General features: G+C 37.3%; 1 protein-coding gene across 1 annotated transcript; it reads right to left on the reverse strand.

Annotated features, from left to right (window-relative positions):
* Positions 1-7,841: 7,841 nt before the first annotated feature.
* Positions 7,842-9,393, reverse strand: LOC100891201 (5-hydroxytryptamine receptor 1-like). Its single transcript, XM_030988993.1, has 2 exons — positions 8,529-9,393; positions 7,842-8,102 (listed from the first exon to the last, which is right to left on the reverse strand). Exons 1-2 carry the CDS (start codon positions 9,118-9,120, stop codon positions 7,876-7,878), a joined length of 819 nt encoding a protein of 272 aa, XP_030844853.1. The 5' UTR covers positions 9,121-9,393; the 3' UTR covers positions 7,842-7,875.
* Between the last annotated feature and the right edge of the window lie 6,879 nt (positions 9,394-16,272).

A 16,272-nucleotide genomic window follows, 5' to 3' on the forward strand; every position in this document is an offset into this window, starting at 1 on the left:
TAAAAGTCATGTACGACATTATGTTGTCGTCTGAATGTACAGAGAGGGAGAGAGAGAGAGAGAGAGAGAGAATAGAAAATGAAGGGGAAGGGGGTAGAAAGAGGAGAAAAGAATTCAAGAGAGTGTAAAGGATGGAAAGAAAGAGTTAGATATAATCACGATTATAGGAGAAACGTTACGTTTTATTGTAAATGAGCTGAACAGAAATGCAGGAAAAAAAAATCAATGTTCAGATTGATTAGTTACTTTGTGAGGTCAATTCATACGGAAAAACTGGGTGACTATTTTGGGACATGCTCCGAGACTTCGTCTTGATAAAGACTTTTCAAAGTAACAGTTATTTTCTTCCATTTCTAATTTGTAGACCACAAAATACTCAAGTAATAACTTTGTACATAATAATAATGACAAAAAGTATTTAACACAGCATAATATATTAACAGTTCAAATAAGACAGTTACTTAATTACTTTAATGCTTTTTGAAGTTTTACGTACATGTACAGAAAATTCTATAATAATAATACGAATGATATAGGAGTCACATTCTTTTGGAAAGCGCTTGATACTATGTTTCTGATTGATTTAGTTTGTAATTATAATTATTATTACCTCATGATAGCGCACTGGCTGCATGATCTGCTCTCTGGGGAGTTTACCGGCCATGCAGGCGCCATTTCACAAGCGAACATAATGCAATCCAACCACATTAACGTTCGCATCCTAACGGTTCCCCCATTTAACACCTGGGTTGAGAGTGGCAAGTGCAGATCAATGACTCAGTGCCTGTGGGACTCGAACCGCAAACCTGCAGATTGCAGAGTCCGGTGAGGAATCCACTAGTCTGACTAGACGACACTATAGGGACTTTTAGATTCGCACGAAGACAATGGGGATTGCTACGATCGACGTCCTTTTAATGCCCTGCCTTGAATGGACGTCACACCTTTCAAATCTAAAAGTCCCTATTGTCATCTAATCAACCAATGTCGACAATAATTCTTCACAGACTGTCTTACTCTGCCTTCAATAAACTTGAGGTTCGTGTCTGAATATAATTATACAGGGCAGCGTCTCACGAAACCGTCATAAGTAGAAGTTCACCGACATCCCGTTGAAACGTGTGTTAAACTTAATACACGCATTTCAATGGGATGTCGTTGGACTTGTACTAATGACGGTTTCATGAAACGCTGCCCAGAGGGACACTATCGTGATCTAGCGGATACGTCACTGGACTTGAATCACAAGGTTCGCGGTTTGAGTCCCTCCGAGGCACTAATAAACCTTTGGCAAGAACTAGGTTGGGGTTGACATGATCACCATTCGAATGATCGATCATTGGTCAACGTCCCTTTTTAATTCTTAAACCTTTTTTCTACTGTGATTTACGAGAGACCAGACAGCTATAAAAGGTTTTAACAAAAACAATGTTAACAAGACATATAATTTTAAATGAGCGTTTATTCAATCCGAGCTAAACTCTAGCCAGGTAAATATTCCAAAGACACTCATCTATAAAAGGCTATAAAAGGTAATCTATTTATATAGATTTATAAAGACTGCCGCTTTTTAATGTAACACTAACACTACATTATACAAACTGGAGTTATCTAAATGCGAAGTCGCTGATAGTCATAATTATTGCCCATGATGATGCAATGACGAACTCGAAGAAAACGAGAGTCGATCATCGATGACGGCGATGACGGCGAAGGTAAAATAGAGTTCTTCGGACGAGTAAAAGTCGACTAAGTCGATGATGATCACGTGAAAGGTAAAAGTACAGTAATGTTCTGACCTTCAAACGACAAAACGAAAATTGAAGACGAAGAAGGTAAGAATGAGGTTCTTGCCTTCAATTCAAAGTTCGACGTTGAAAAGAGTAAGTGGACTGCGACGACGTGGTGATGGTGGCCTTGACGAGTGGCGTTAATTGCAGTTGATATACTGGTAAATAAATATGCTGGTGATTATGTCGTAGTGAAGAACGAGGTCGATATGGACTTCGAGGATCCCGAAATGTTGAAACCCTACACTGGGTGAAGTTTCGAGAAGAAGAAAAAAAAATATATATAACAAATATAAAATAACAAATTAAAAAAATAAAATAAAAATTAATTCGAAGTAACACATGTCGTCGACGACGACACTTTCATCGAAGAGGAACACGGCAAGGTCCAAATTGAATTGGCCGTGCAGGATCGATGACGGAAATCAAACTTGAATTTGTGAAAACTGAAATCCAAACTAGTGGAAATCAGAAGCACAAGAGTAAGGTTTCCAGCAAGACAGCTAAACGAGATAAGGCAGCGAATGGAAAACTGTATAGATTAAATTGAAGTAATGCCAAATCGAGATAATACTACGTACGAAAATGGCACTCGAAAATGGTTAGTTCGAAACCGGAGCCAGAGAATTATAATCTGACCAAAATATGTAGTTCCTCTCGCTACAGTGATCTAGCGGCCACTGACCGATATTTGGTGGGATACCGGATGAGTACCAAAAGAAAGTGGCCTCGGCGCACCGGGCGGGCGGGCGCTCTAAAATAAACTTGAAACCAATCGCGCTGCTACAAATTCAACCAATCACGAGCAAAGCGCATTGATGGGGAAGCAAGAAATAGCGCCTTTTATGGCGTAACTTTGCATAATTCATAAAAACCACATAATTCAAAGCGCTACAATTAAACCTTCAATGATATGCCATAATGCAGGGTTAATAGGCAGTGGCGGATCCAGGGTTTTTTCACGTGATTTTTACCTTTTTTGTGGGTTGGGCCCCCCCCCCCCCCCCGGCGCTCAAGGGGGGAGGGGGTGCAATTTTTGAATTTTCGAGTACCAAAAAAAATAAAAGTGCTCACTACCCCCTCCCCCTATCCCCCCCCCCCCCCCCACTGAACGAATTTTTTCGACCGGCGCGATTTTCAAAATAGTGCTCACTACCCCCCCCCCCCCCACCCCCCAATTTTCCTACGTAAAAAGGGGCACGTTTCGAGTGGAAAGAAGATTAAAAGGTGGGGCACTATGCCCCCCTGCTCCCCTGCCCTCTGGAGAGGGCTGCCTCTGATTTTGGCGCTCTCCAAAATAAAGATGGATGCCAGAAGCATATTTGCTCGATATGTTGAAGGAAGAACAGGCCTTGATCCTCTGCACAATGTAGGCCAGCTGACGTATCATGGTGCGCTCGTCATGCTCGTTATGCTCGCCCTGCGCTCTGCTCATGCTCATACGAAACTTGCCTGAAGTCCCCGTACTCGATCTAAACTCGCGTTAATAGCGTAGGCAACTCGGCATGACTCGCAGCACGATCGTCGTGCTCGTACTCCACTCTTGGAAACTCGAATGGCACTCACGGATACTAAAGGTGGCGACTTGCTACGAGTTATGAAGAGTGCAGTACAAGCTTGTTACGAGTAATGAGAGTTGAGTTCATTTCATTCAAAACCATACAAAGCATGATATAATCTGTTACATAAAAAGAGAGACTGGTAATAGTACATCAATCAACATATTCTAACTTGATTACATCATAAACTGAACGGTTTTGAGTGAGCGGGGCCCTATAACAAAATACATACATTTACAGTAAAAAGAATGTTACGTATGATTATACCATGGATGAAAATACTAAGCTACAGAATATAGAACATACAAATACTCTCACACACACACACACACACACACACTCGCACACACACATACACACACACGCACACGCACACACGCACACACACACGCACACACCCATACACAGCAAACACACTGACGAGTAGGTCCTTAGTGGTCAAAAAGCATTTCAGAATAAGAAATTACTAAGATGCGAATAAAAACTATGTCAGTCTTTCAAGCAGCTACGTTTTAGATAAACTTCTAAAGAGTTGTACTATTTTTGATATCATCAGGCAGACTGTTCCATTCTTTAATGCAAGAGATATGGAAAGAAGTCAGAGTGACATTTGTTCTTGCAAAAGGCTGTCGAATAAGACACCTTTGACGTGTATTATAATTATGAATTTGCGAGTTCTGACGGAATAAATCTTTTAACGTACATTCATGAGGCATAGACTTAAGATTAAACATAAACAATATGCAATTGAACGACACAAGTCCACTTAGTGGTAACGTTCTTAGTCGAAGGAACAATGGAGAACTTGGATGTCTATAATAAGAATTAGTAATAAGCCGTATTGCTTTCTTCTGCCATACTCTCAACTTATCAAGATATGACTTAAAAGTGTTTCCCCAAGCAACATTACAATATGTCAAATAAGGAAGAATAATACTATTATATAATGTTATAAGCACTCTTTCAGGTAAAATAAATTTTAATCTAAAAATGACACCTACACTACGGGACAACTTTGTGCATACAGCATCTAAATGATTTCTCCAAGATAAATGCTCATCCATGGTTAACCCTAAGAACTGAACATTTTCACTAAGCGCAACATCATGGCCTCCAACATTAAGAAAAGTAATGCCATCTGGAAGCTTTTTACCCTTGGAGCGACAAATAACACATTTGGTCTTTTGAACATTCAACAATAACTTATTACAACAATACCATGCATACAGTTTCTGAATCTCTTGATTCGCAATTAGTAATAAATCTTCAGCCTTCTTATCAGCCAACAGCAAGCTGGTATCATCAGCAAAAAGTGAGTATGAGAATAATGTTGATGAGTGTATTATATAATTTATATAGATCAGAAACAACAGGGGACCAAGAACAGAACCCTGAGGTACACAATATTTAATAGAAGCAAGTTGAGAATTAGTACCATTCACCACAACAAATTGTGTCCTGTCAAACAAATAGCTTTGGAACCAAGACAATGCTACACCACGTATTCCATAATGCTCAAGTTTCCTGAAAAGGATGCCATGATCAATAGTATCAAACGCCTTAGATAGATCTAAGAATATCCCCAAACAATACTTGTCTCCATCAATAGTTTTTATGATATTACTTAATAAATTAAACACACCCATTTTTGCGGAGAAGTGCTTACGAAAACCACACTGCTGAGGAATCAAGATATTCTTTTTAGATAGAAACTTATTTAAGCGTTTATAAATTATTTTCTCAAGAATTTTAGAAAAGATTGGTAACAATGCTATTGGCCTGTAATTAATGACGTTTTTTACGGTCAGATTTGTTATACACTGGTACTACTTTAGCTACCTTGAGTTTATCAGGAACAACTCCCTGAGATAAAGACATATTCATGATTTTACACAAGGGATCAATAAAAAGGTGAATGCACTCCTTTATAATTCTAGGTGAAATATCATCAGAACCACTAGATTTAGATGGTTTCAAAGACGACACAATATCGATGATCTCAGATTTTGAAGTTGGTTTTTAGAAACATTGACGCATTATCATCACACTGTTTCATATAATCTTGAAAAGATTGTGGTACTTGAGGAATGTCTGCACTGATTTTCATGGGTAATCCAATGAAATATTTATTAAAACTTTCAGCCTCATCCTTGGCAGAAGAAAGAAGTACTCCATTAAAATCCATCTCTTGAGGGAGTGAATGCCTAGTTGACCGACCTAACAATTTATTAATATGAGACCACGTTTTCCTAATATCACCTTTAACACTGTGGAACAAATCATTGTAATATTTTTGCTTGGCTATACGAAGAGTATTTACCAAGACATTCTTATAATCGATATATTTCTTTTTATTCTCAGCTGTTGGTCTCTTGACATAACTACCATAAAGCTTATGTTTATGATTTATTGTTTTCAATAAACCACGAGTTACCCATGGCTTTTTACATTTACTTTTTATCGATACTTCAATTAATGGGAAACATAAATTATATAATTCCAGAAATATTTGTAGAAAATGTTCATATGACTCATTGACGCCTTCCAGTGAAGGCAGAGCCTGCCAATTAATTTCAGCTAAGTGTTGATTGAACCTTGAGATTCTTTCATCATTTATTGACCGCCTCATAACTTGTCCATCTCTCTTGACAGAAGTTACCACAGAGCCCTTTTTAACACAAAATATAGGCATATGATCTGAAATATCTGAACATATTATACCCGAGCTAAACTCATTTTGAATGCAGTTTGTGAAAATAGTGTCAATCAATGTTGCACTAATTTCAGTAATACGGGTAGGTTTAGTGATGAGAGAAAATAATCCAAATGAGTACATGAAATCTACAAAATCTTTAACACTACGATCAGTATCATAATTCATTAAATTGATGTTGAAGTCACCCATTAAATATATTTCCTTGTTTTCTCTACTCAATATCTGTAGCTGATGTTCTAAGTTTTCCACAAAGGATACGCTATCATAGCTTGGAGCCCTATATACACATCCAACAATAATCTTTTTACTGAGGTTTGTTATTTCAACAAAAACAATTTCATACCCTGAATTGGATCCAGATAAATCAAAACGGAATTTAAATTCCAAATCATCTTTAATGTACAGACATGCCCCACCGCCATTTTTGTCTGCCCTACATAATGTGAACAAAAGAATAGCCAGGTATCTGAAACATATTGACATCAGTTGAAGTTTTAAACCAAGTTTCAGAGACACCTGTCACAGAAAAGTCATGCTTTAAGCAAGACAACAATTGTAACATCTCATCATAATTCTTACATAAACTCCTGGCATTTACATGCAAAAGATCGAAATTTCCTTGTAGATTCTGGTCAAATGCACCACAATCAGCATATGCACAATCTCTAAGCATTATGTTTACATCTTCTTCAACAATTTACAATTAAGAAAATTAATGGCACAATAAACTCTATACACATATTAATCTTGGAAATGACTACCCAGGATGGCATACATACTTGCATACATAACAAAATACAAACAGACATTCACACACAAACACACACACACACACACACACACACACACAATACATGATTATGAGTAAATATAAGAAATATACTACAAAAATTAAAAGGTAATGAAAACACATATAAATACATGTAAAAACAACAACTGACTGCAGAACCCACTCCTTAATTACTTTACAGAAGAAAAGCTAACACGAACATTACAACAAAAATATCTAAGCTAGAATGAAAAGAAAAAAAGACCTATACATTTAATAGACCATAATTACATAACAGCTTGCAGAGTATATTACGAGTGTAAGCGAATTCATCTCGAGTCACAACGAGTCAGTGAAAATTTTGAGCATGTTCAACATTTTGGAACTGCTCGTGACTTCGAGGAGAGCCGTGGAATGTTGTAAAAAGTTACGCCAAGCCATCCCGAGTTGTCGCAAGTTATCCTGAGTTACAATAAGAGCTAATTCGCGAGTATTGCGAGTGCCTCTTTGTGGCAACTCATCACAACTCGCCAAAACTCGCCAATACAACTCGGCTAAGTGGGAGCCCTGCTTTAGTGCATCGTATATTTGTTTACCATGGTTGTAGCAGAGCTGCAGTATGAAACAGAGATAAAAGAAAATATAAATAATGGACTAGATTCACATTGGACAAAATGACATGAAACCCTCCAGATTGTGAGGTTCACATGGCAGTCAGTAAACTTTAACTTTAGGTAGGGGCTAAAAACCTCGAAGTTATCTTGTAATTGTACAGTGTTTACTCGTGGTTATGAAACATGAAGTTTACTCGCAGTTTAATTATCAACCAAAAGCGATCTTCTTATTAGTGCAACAGCCAGAAGCAGGGGGGCGTCCTCACTTAAAGTTATGTGCCGCGCGGACGCTTACGAGAACATGTAGTTAAAATAGATGCTTCCCCAGTTTGTAGTATAAAACTTTGAATGATCGTCGTTTCTGTTCCGTGTGAAAGCTCGTCGTCGTTAGTAGCGACGATTTTGTGTGAACACAACTATTAGCTCACTAAGTCTTACATACAGTCATTCTCAAGCTCGTCATCATCGCACGGTATCGAGCTCTAACTCGTCTATTCATGAAAGAATAGATGATGGGATCAAGCAGAGCGTTGGTATAACCGAGCCACATAGTAAACACACCCAACGCATGAGTCGCGTTGATAGGTATGAAGCAGGAATGTACGATGGAATAAGGCGCCCAACAGATCACGGTAGTCATCACCAACAGGATACCTGGAGGAAAAAAGAGCATTAAAACAATTGATTTGATTGATTAAAAGCAATAGCGAGGCTTTTTATAAATATAGGTTTGTATTAATTTGCCTTTGTGTACACAATGTTATGTTGCAGATTTTGTTTGACTGATGGGAGTGCGAGAGCGATTGGGGGGGGGGGGGGTTACATGTTATACTCATTATTGAAATATATTTTAAAATTCCAGATTATCTGTAATGGAGGTTTCGTACCAGTTATATGACTATTACATTCCAAATTCTTTTTTTCTACGATAATTTTTTGCAATTTGCTAATAGGCAATACAAATTTCGTTTTAATCCGGGGTGTTACAACCCACCCCACCCCACCCCGCTCTAAAGCGACATCCCCGGGAATGAGAACAAGGGAAATGATGAAGTGAGAGACATCAGCACCAAGAATTACCTGTCAACGCGATTCTTTTGTCAGTGGTGAGTTTGTTTTGCAGGGATCTGCGCTCGGCGGTCTGCTTCTTCTGCCCCTTCTTCACCCTCTCTTGCTGATTGGCCTTGCCTTTCTCCGACCCATGTCCTACAGGGTCATCCAGGTTTGACGATGAGAACTCTTCCATGGTCTCAGAAACATTACCTCCCTGGCCTGAAAGGTTATCCAATGACATATTTGGATTGTTCACCTGATGGCTGTCATTGCATTTCTCGCTATCGTCGACATTCTCGTCGGTGTAAGATCGAAGCACCTGCTGTTGACGTCTCAGGGTCCAGAAGACTCCGATATAACAGAAGACCATTACAGGAACAGTGATACCAAAGAGGATGATGTTACAGATGATGTAATAGAGACAAACCTCCCAGACCGGTGTACAGTGATGAGTAAGAGAATGATACCTGAAATCAGAGATTAACTCGAAGGAAGGAGGAATGGTGTTGGCAATGGGAAATGTCCAGGATAGAATGATAAACATGATGATGCGACGCTTTGAAGGAGGGAAGCGGTTGGACCAGACAACGGTCAGGTAACGGTCCAAAGAGATAGCCATGACTGTGGCAAAGTTACCAAAGGCAAAAGCTGTTGCACCTATCCCGTTGATCTGTAGAAGAGAATAATAATAATGATAATAATAGTGACACTCCTGACACTCCAACAATTTATCCGGTCGTAGCTGAGCAGCCAAATAATTATTTCAATTTCAATTTCAATTTCAAATTTATTCATGTTTCCAACAAAACATTACAAATCAATTATAAGCATTTAAAACAAATTTAAGAAATTCATGTTGGAAACCGAGGGCTCCACTAAAAAGCAATGCTTGTACAAGACTAGTGTGAACACCTCAAATGAAACTTAGGAATAATGAGTAATGAGTAATTAAATTAACTAATCTGTAACTACAAAAGGAACTACAAAATGGGGGAAAGAAAAGGGGGATGCCAACAGAGACGAGAAAGGGACAAGACAATACTTAACACGACAAAGATAGAAGAACACGGTCATAATACAAAGAGTAGACAATGACAAAAAGAAGTGAGAGATCGAGGGTACAGAAAATAATACTAAATGATGAGCTGCATGTGGGGTTGAGAAGAAGATAAGGAAAGAGAAATGCGCGTTAGAAAGGAGATAAGCATGAGAAGGAACAATATAATATATCAAATTACATCTTGAGTCAGCGAGCGGTATTAAGCAAAAGCAACAACGGCATATCATTCAATGAGGTGTATAATGATTGTAATAAAAACAATTTCAATTTTTTTTTTTTTTTTTGGAGCGATTTGGTACCGATCTGGCAAAATAATGTGGATTAGTGTCTTGCCAAGAGACGTTAGTGTCGGGCTGGGATTCGAACTTTCAACCTCCTGATTGAAAGCCAAGTAAATGAGCCACTACACCACCATACATCTCTGAATTAATGATTGTTCGTGTGTTTGTCTATGTCTGTTATTGTGAAATGCTGGAAAAAATACAGGAAAAAGATCCCAAATATACACCTAATCTAGATATGATGTTTTTCATTAAGTCAGTTGCTAATTACCATATTCATGAATACCTATTAATTACCATATGAACAAAATGCCATGTGCTTCAAAACCATGTGCAATATTTTCAGTTGTTGAGGCTAAAAACAAGTAAAATTATTAATAAATAGAGAATTTAAATCATATTTTCCGTTTCTGAGGGGGGGGGGGGCATTTTATCTTGTGTCCCCCATCGTTGAAAAAAAGTTTATAAAAGATTGTGAAATGTCATGCATGCAGTATGAAACGAACCATATAACCTGGGCAAAAGCATGAGGAAATCAAGTTCTTGGGGATAACAAAGGAATTTAATGGGATTAAAATATGTAGAGCACTATTGATATATAGTGAGGCAAAGACGTCACACACTGATAACCAATTCAGCAATTTTTGTAGTGATTTTCATTGTTCCATAGTTTTTCATACCTTGTAAAAAAATTCATAACTTCCTTATTAGTGATCCGATTTTCCTCTGACATTTGTTGCTCTGTTTCTTCTGTTTTCCTGCATCTATTGAGAGCAAGTTATTTTTGGAGTGGACTTAGCCTTTATATCTGATTAGTTTTTAGTACAATGAGAACTAAAAGTAAATATTACCAAATTGCCCGAATTGCATTGTTAGCTTCTCAGACCGTCTGGTCCTGCAGGTGGAGTTCAAATACGCTTTATTTATAACCCAACAAGTAATAAGACTCTTTAATTCCCAAAGGAAAAAAAGATAGACATTATTTGAAAAATTGGAGACCCATATCTTTATTGAACGTGGTGTATAAATTAGGTTCCGCTTGTATAGCAAACAGATTAAAGAACGTACTTCCTTTTCTTATACATGAAAATCAGAAAGGCTTTATGTCAGGGCGCTTCATTGGAGAGAATATCCGTTTGTTATATGATTTATTATCGTATGCTGATATCAATGACATTCCTGGTTTATTGCTGCTTATAGATTTTGAAAAAGCATTTGATTCTATTTCTCATGATTTTATTAGAAAAGTATTGCACTTTTTTAAGTTTGGTCCCTCTATTGTAAAATGGGTTAATGTATTCTATGAAAATGCTCAATCCTGTGTATTAATCAATGGACACCTGTCTCCAAGATTTTCAATAGAGCGAGGTTGTCGTCAAGGAGATCCCATGTCAGCTCTTATCTTTCTATTATGCACCGAAATACTAGGTCTTTTGTTTAGAAATTCCGATTCCATTGTTGGTTTGAGCTTACCTGGTAGACAACTTAAAATAATTCGATATGCAGATGATACTCTTCTAACATTGAACGGGTCAGTAATGGAATTAAACAGTGCATTAAACATTTTAGATCAATATAATGCAATGTCTTGTTTAAAAGTTAATATACAGAAGACACACGCGATTTGGATTGGAGGATTTAAAAACAAGAAAGATGGTGTTCTTTTGAATAGAAATCTAAATTGGGTGTTTGATGATTATTTCAGATATTTAGGTATAGACTTTTGTACGGATTTGCCCAAATTGGTAATTCACAATTATAATGAAAAATTTAAAGAAATCAAAAGTCAAATGACATCGTGGTTAAGGCGATACTTAACTGCTCTTGGAAGAATCACTGTCGTCAAGTTATTATTGGTATCCAAATTAAACTACCTTTTTTGTCCCTCCCTTATCCTGGTGAAAATCTTTTGAAAGATATAAATGCTCACTTTTATAGATTTATATGGGGGGAGAAACCTGATAAAATAAGTAGAAATCAAATGTCACAAAGTTACTCAGACGGAGGGGTTAAAATGATAGATATATACACACATTGCCAATCATTAAACATTTCCTGGATTAAGAGATTAGTAATTGGTTCAATAGATAGCAATATACTCTGTCTTTTGCAATCTTTCTTGCCTAAACTGCAAGATTAAAAATTATATATGGGAAATAATTATTTTCGGGAACTGGCAGGTAAAATAAAGAATCTTTTTTGGAAAGAAATGTTCATGGCTTATAGTACGCTCTTGTCCATGCATTATGAAAACATTTCTTGCCAACCCTCATGGAATAATGATTACATTAAAATAGGCAATAGCTCAATATATAATACAAATTGTGTCAAAAGGGAGTTCGTTTTGTCAATGATATTTTAGACACAAATAGTAATTTTTTTTCTCTCTGGAACACTTCCAAGAAGAGTATAATATTGAAATAAATTTTCTTTTTTATCGTGGATTATGCGATGCAATGAGACAAGGGTTTAACAATTGTACTATTTTTAACAAGGTGCCACAACCTCTTTTCCCAGATACAATGGCATTTGTTATGAAACGTATTAAAGGATGTTCACATATCTATGCAATTTTATTAAAGAGAAGAAAAGAACTATGTAAAAGTTTTCTCAAATGGAAATGTATTTTCGACCTGAATGATAAGAGTTGGGAAACATATTGTTCTATTGGATTTAATTGTACCATTGATGTGGGCTTACGATGGTTTCAGTTTAAAGTTTTGCAACGCATATTATATACATGTACGAACGATCTACTGTTCAAAATGAATTTAGTCCCAAGAAAAGAATGTACATTTTGTAATGAACAGATTGAAACAGTTATACATCTGCTATGTGATTGTACGCATGTTAAACATTTGGGGTAGGTTAGAGCACTGAATTAATACTGGAACCGGAAATAAATTAACATTTTCATTACAAGATAAATTATTTGGTTTAAAAGGTTCAAATAATTATGCATTGAATTGTATACTGATTGTGGTGCGACAGATGGTGTATTCTTGCAAAATAAAGAAACAATTGCCCGACTTTGATAATATTAGAGTTTCGATCATAAATTACTTCAAAAAAGAAAAGTATATTGCAAATTCAAATTGTAGAAATAATTAATTCACAAGAAGATTGTTTCAACTCAGGATTTTTTTTTACTTAAAATGATATTTTTTCTGTATTTGTTTTTCTTTCCATGAGTGTCAGAAATGAATTATTGATTCTTTTAGTTTTCTGTTAACTGTTAACAGTTCATCAATACTTGTATCTTGAAAAGCTAATTTTATTTATGTTCAAATGAAAATCAATAAAATCCCTGTGGAGGGAAAAAATATGGGGAAAAAAAAGTAATAAGACTTGCCCTCGCATTTACGAAACAAAATAAAGGTGTGACACAGGGTTTGGTCTTACACAGTGCAATACTTGAGCTTCATGATAAAGGAGGTCAAAAACAGGGGGGGGGGGGAGATTTGATATTGTATCCACCACCAACTTTGAATTTTTTCTGGGGGGGGGGCATGTCCCCCTGTCCATCCCATGATTGACACCCATGCCTTGTCGAAAAAGTTGAAACATGCGTAAGATAGAAAAACATGAGTGATCTGCATTTGATATCAAGAATATAATATAACATCAACCAACTAGGCCAAATAATTTTTTTTTAATGTTTAGCGTCCTGCCTTTTTGAAAAATAGGAAGGAGGAGGCCCTTTTTTTCTTCTTTAAAATTGCCGCTCAAAATGGCCGCTCGGTTGGCCTACATTTTCCCTGGTAGTCGGGCTATTTTTCAAGATGGCCGCCGGCATTTAATTTTTTTTTTTTCAATCAGAAATAAATCCATTTCAGCAGTGTTTTTCATGTCTTTTTCTTTAAAAAAAGAAAAAGAAAAGAAAAAAAAGGAGGCGGCCCCCAAAAAGGAAGCGGACGGGGACGCTAAACATGTATATTTTTTAATGGCCTAACGCGGCTGTCAATTTATACAAAATCAGGAATAAATACAACTCACAATTGAACATGAGTACAAAATGGTGTAGGCCTAATATTAACAGGAATATATGTGCATGACTAGGAGAAGAAAAACTTACAACAACAGAAGTACCGGAGAGATAGAGGAAGAGAAATAGAGAAAGAGAAGTAAACCATATATTGGGTGAAAACAGAAAGAGGGAACATAAACAGAGAAAAGAGAGAGAATGTGACATGTACATCCGCATTCCCCGAGCACATAAAACACAAAGCCCTGAACGATAGACTCTAGAACAGGCCTTCTCAACTAGTTTATTAGAAGTGCCAAAACGAAAAAAATATTAGTTGAAGCGCCACCCTGTATGTTTGACTGTACTGCGAGAAGAATACTTCCATCAGTGTATCAGATAAATGTACTGTTGGTGCATAGATGAATACTGATTACATAACTTTCATGATGAGCACTATTCAAGTATTTGTCTCAATGGTTTTGACAATTTGGGTACGAATGACCTTGATCTGCCCATGCGCATATCCTAATTACAAACTCGCTTATTGTTTTGATGATGCTATCATAGAAGAAGAGAGGAGTATCCTTTCTGATATTGAATGTTTTCGATTTCCTTAGGAGATATAACCTTTGGTTTACTCTTGGCACAATGGTTTGAGCATTAGCATTCCTGCTAAAATCATTGTCAATGTGGGTTCCTAGTTATTTATAGTTCGAAACCATCTCGATATCATCTTGATCAATAGCCAACGGCAAAATAACATTTTCCTTTTTTCTGAAATGCACAATAATTTCTTTCGTTTTCTTAATATTAAGGATCAGTGACATTTGTCTGCACCACATAACAAAATCATCCTCCTTGGTTCTATAGATGTTCTCATTCCTCTCTGTAATCAGTGGCGGATCTAGGTGGAAGGGGGCGGCCCCTTCCCTGGGGAAAAACAGGTAAAAACGTTAATTTGTTAATTTTACCTTTATTTGTTTTAAAAAAGAAGACGGGCTCTCCCCTAGTGTTTCAGAAAAGATTTATACTCACCAAACACATAGCATCGTTGTGAACGAGAAAGTAACCTTGGTCGAACACAGATACGATAGAGAATGACATACTGGTGATCGTAATACCGAGATCGTTTATGATCAGGTTGATGATCAGCCAGTTATGAACATTCCTTCTCAACTTCTTGTCTCGAAGGATCGTCACCAACGCGATAAGATTAACGGTCAACGCCCCGAGGGAGATGACGACCATCGTGAAACCCTCGATGATGGCTACACCCGATGTCGGCTGGTGGTCGATCCTCAGACCAACAAACCGATCGTATGGAGTAGGGGATGCAAGCATATCGGACGTCATGTCGTGATCATTGATCATAGTATCGACCATGGTGGTGGTTATGATTATAATATACGTGTGGTAGGAAGAGATTAGAAGATGAACGGCTGTGGTCGTTTATAAGGTTATCGACTAATGTTACGACGTTCAGTATCAAGGAAGCAATATCATTGATATCAAATAAAAGCAATTAATTTCTAACCTGACATGAAAGAACCACGTCATTCTACACGCTCAATGAATCAAATCAATTTGGCAATTGGTATCATTATTTGAATTTTAACTTCCTGGTGGTCATATTTATGATACATACGGCTGCAACGGCTTAGCGTGGGTTCAGCTATGGGGGGGGGGGGGGTGGGTGTGCATCATGGGGGCACTGATGTATCAATAGCGTATAGGAAGAGTCCCGTCATCTATTCTTGTCCTCTTTTCCCTTATTATGTTTCCCCTAACACCCCCCCCCCCCCCTCTTTGCCAATAATGATGGGGGGGGGGGGAAGGTGCACGCCTCCTCCGGTGCCTCCCTGTAGCTATGTCATTTTATTAGCTGAGGCCAAATAACAAAAGTAATGTATTTCTCGCCCGGCATTTTTTTTAAAAAGGAGGAGGCAGGGCATTAATATTAGCTATATTGTGTTCAGCTTGAACAAACACAAATGAGAAAGGTTATTGAAATGCAAAACGAAGACATACTTTCGTTTTCGTTTTGTATTTGTTTGGGCTGTATAGGATAATTTATGTGATTTTAATTTTCATCAATGTCCTTGACGCAGGGGCGTACACAGGGGGGGGGGGGGGGGGTTGGGGGTTCAAACCCCCCCCCCCCCCTTTGGTATTTTTATGTGTGTAAACCCCCCTACCAAAACTAAAAAAAAAAAAAAAAATTATGCTCACGGCTAACAGAAAGTGACCTAACCCCCCCCCCAACCAAAAAAAATGTCAAATTTTCAAATTTCGAGACCAAACAAAAACAAAAAAAGTGTCCGCATAAAATAAAAATAAAAAATAAACATTTCCTCAGGTAGACAAAGGAACATCGCTTCACTGCTATTATGTAAAAAGGTGAATATGCATGTGACACCTGTTCTACACATTTGTACATAATAGCAGTGAAGGGATGTTCCTTTA

The sequence above is a fragment of the Strongylocentrotus purpuratus genome, unplaced genomic scaffold (assembly GCF_000002235.5).
Source record: "Strongylocentrotus purpuratus isolate Spur 01 unplaced genomic scaffold, Spur_5.0 spur5_scaffold_18, whole genome shotgun sequence".
Taxonomy (NCBI): domain Eukaryota; kingdom Metazoa; phylum Echinodermata; class Echinoidea; order Camarodonta; family Strongylocentrotidae; genus Strongylocentrotus; species Strongylocentrotus purpuratus.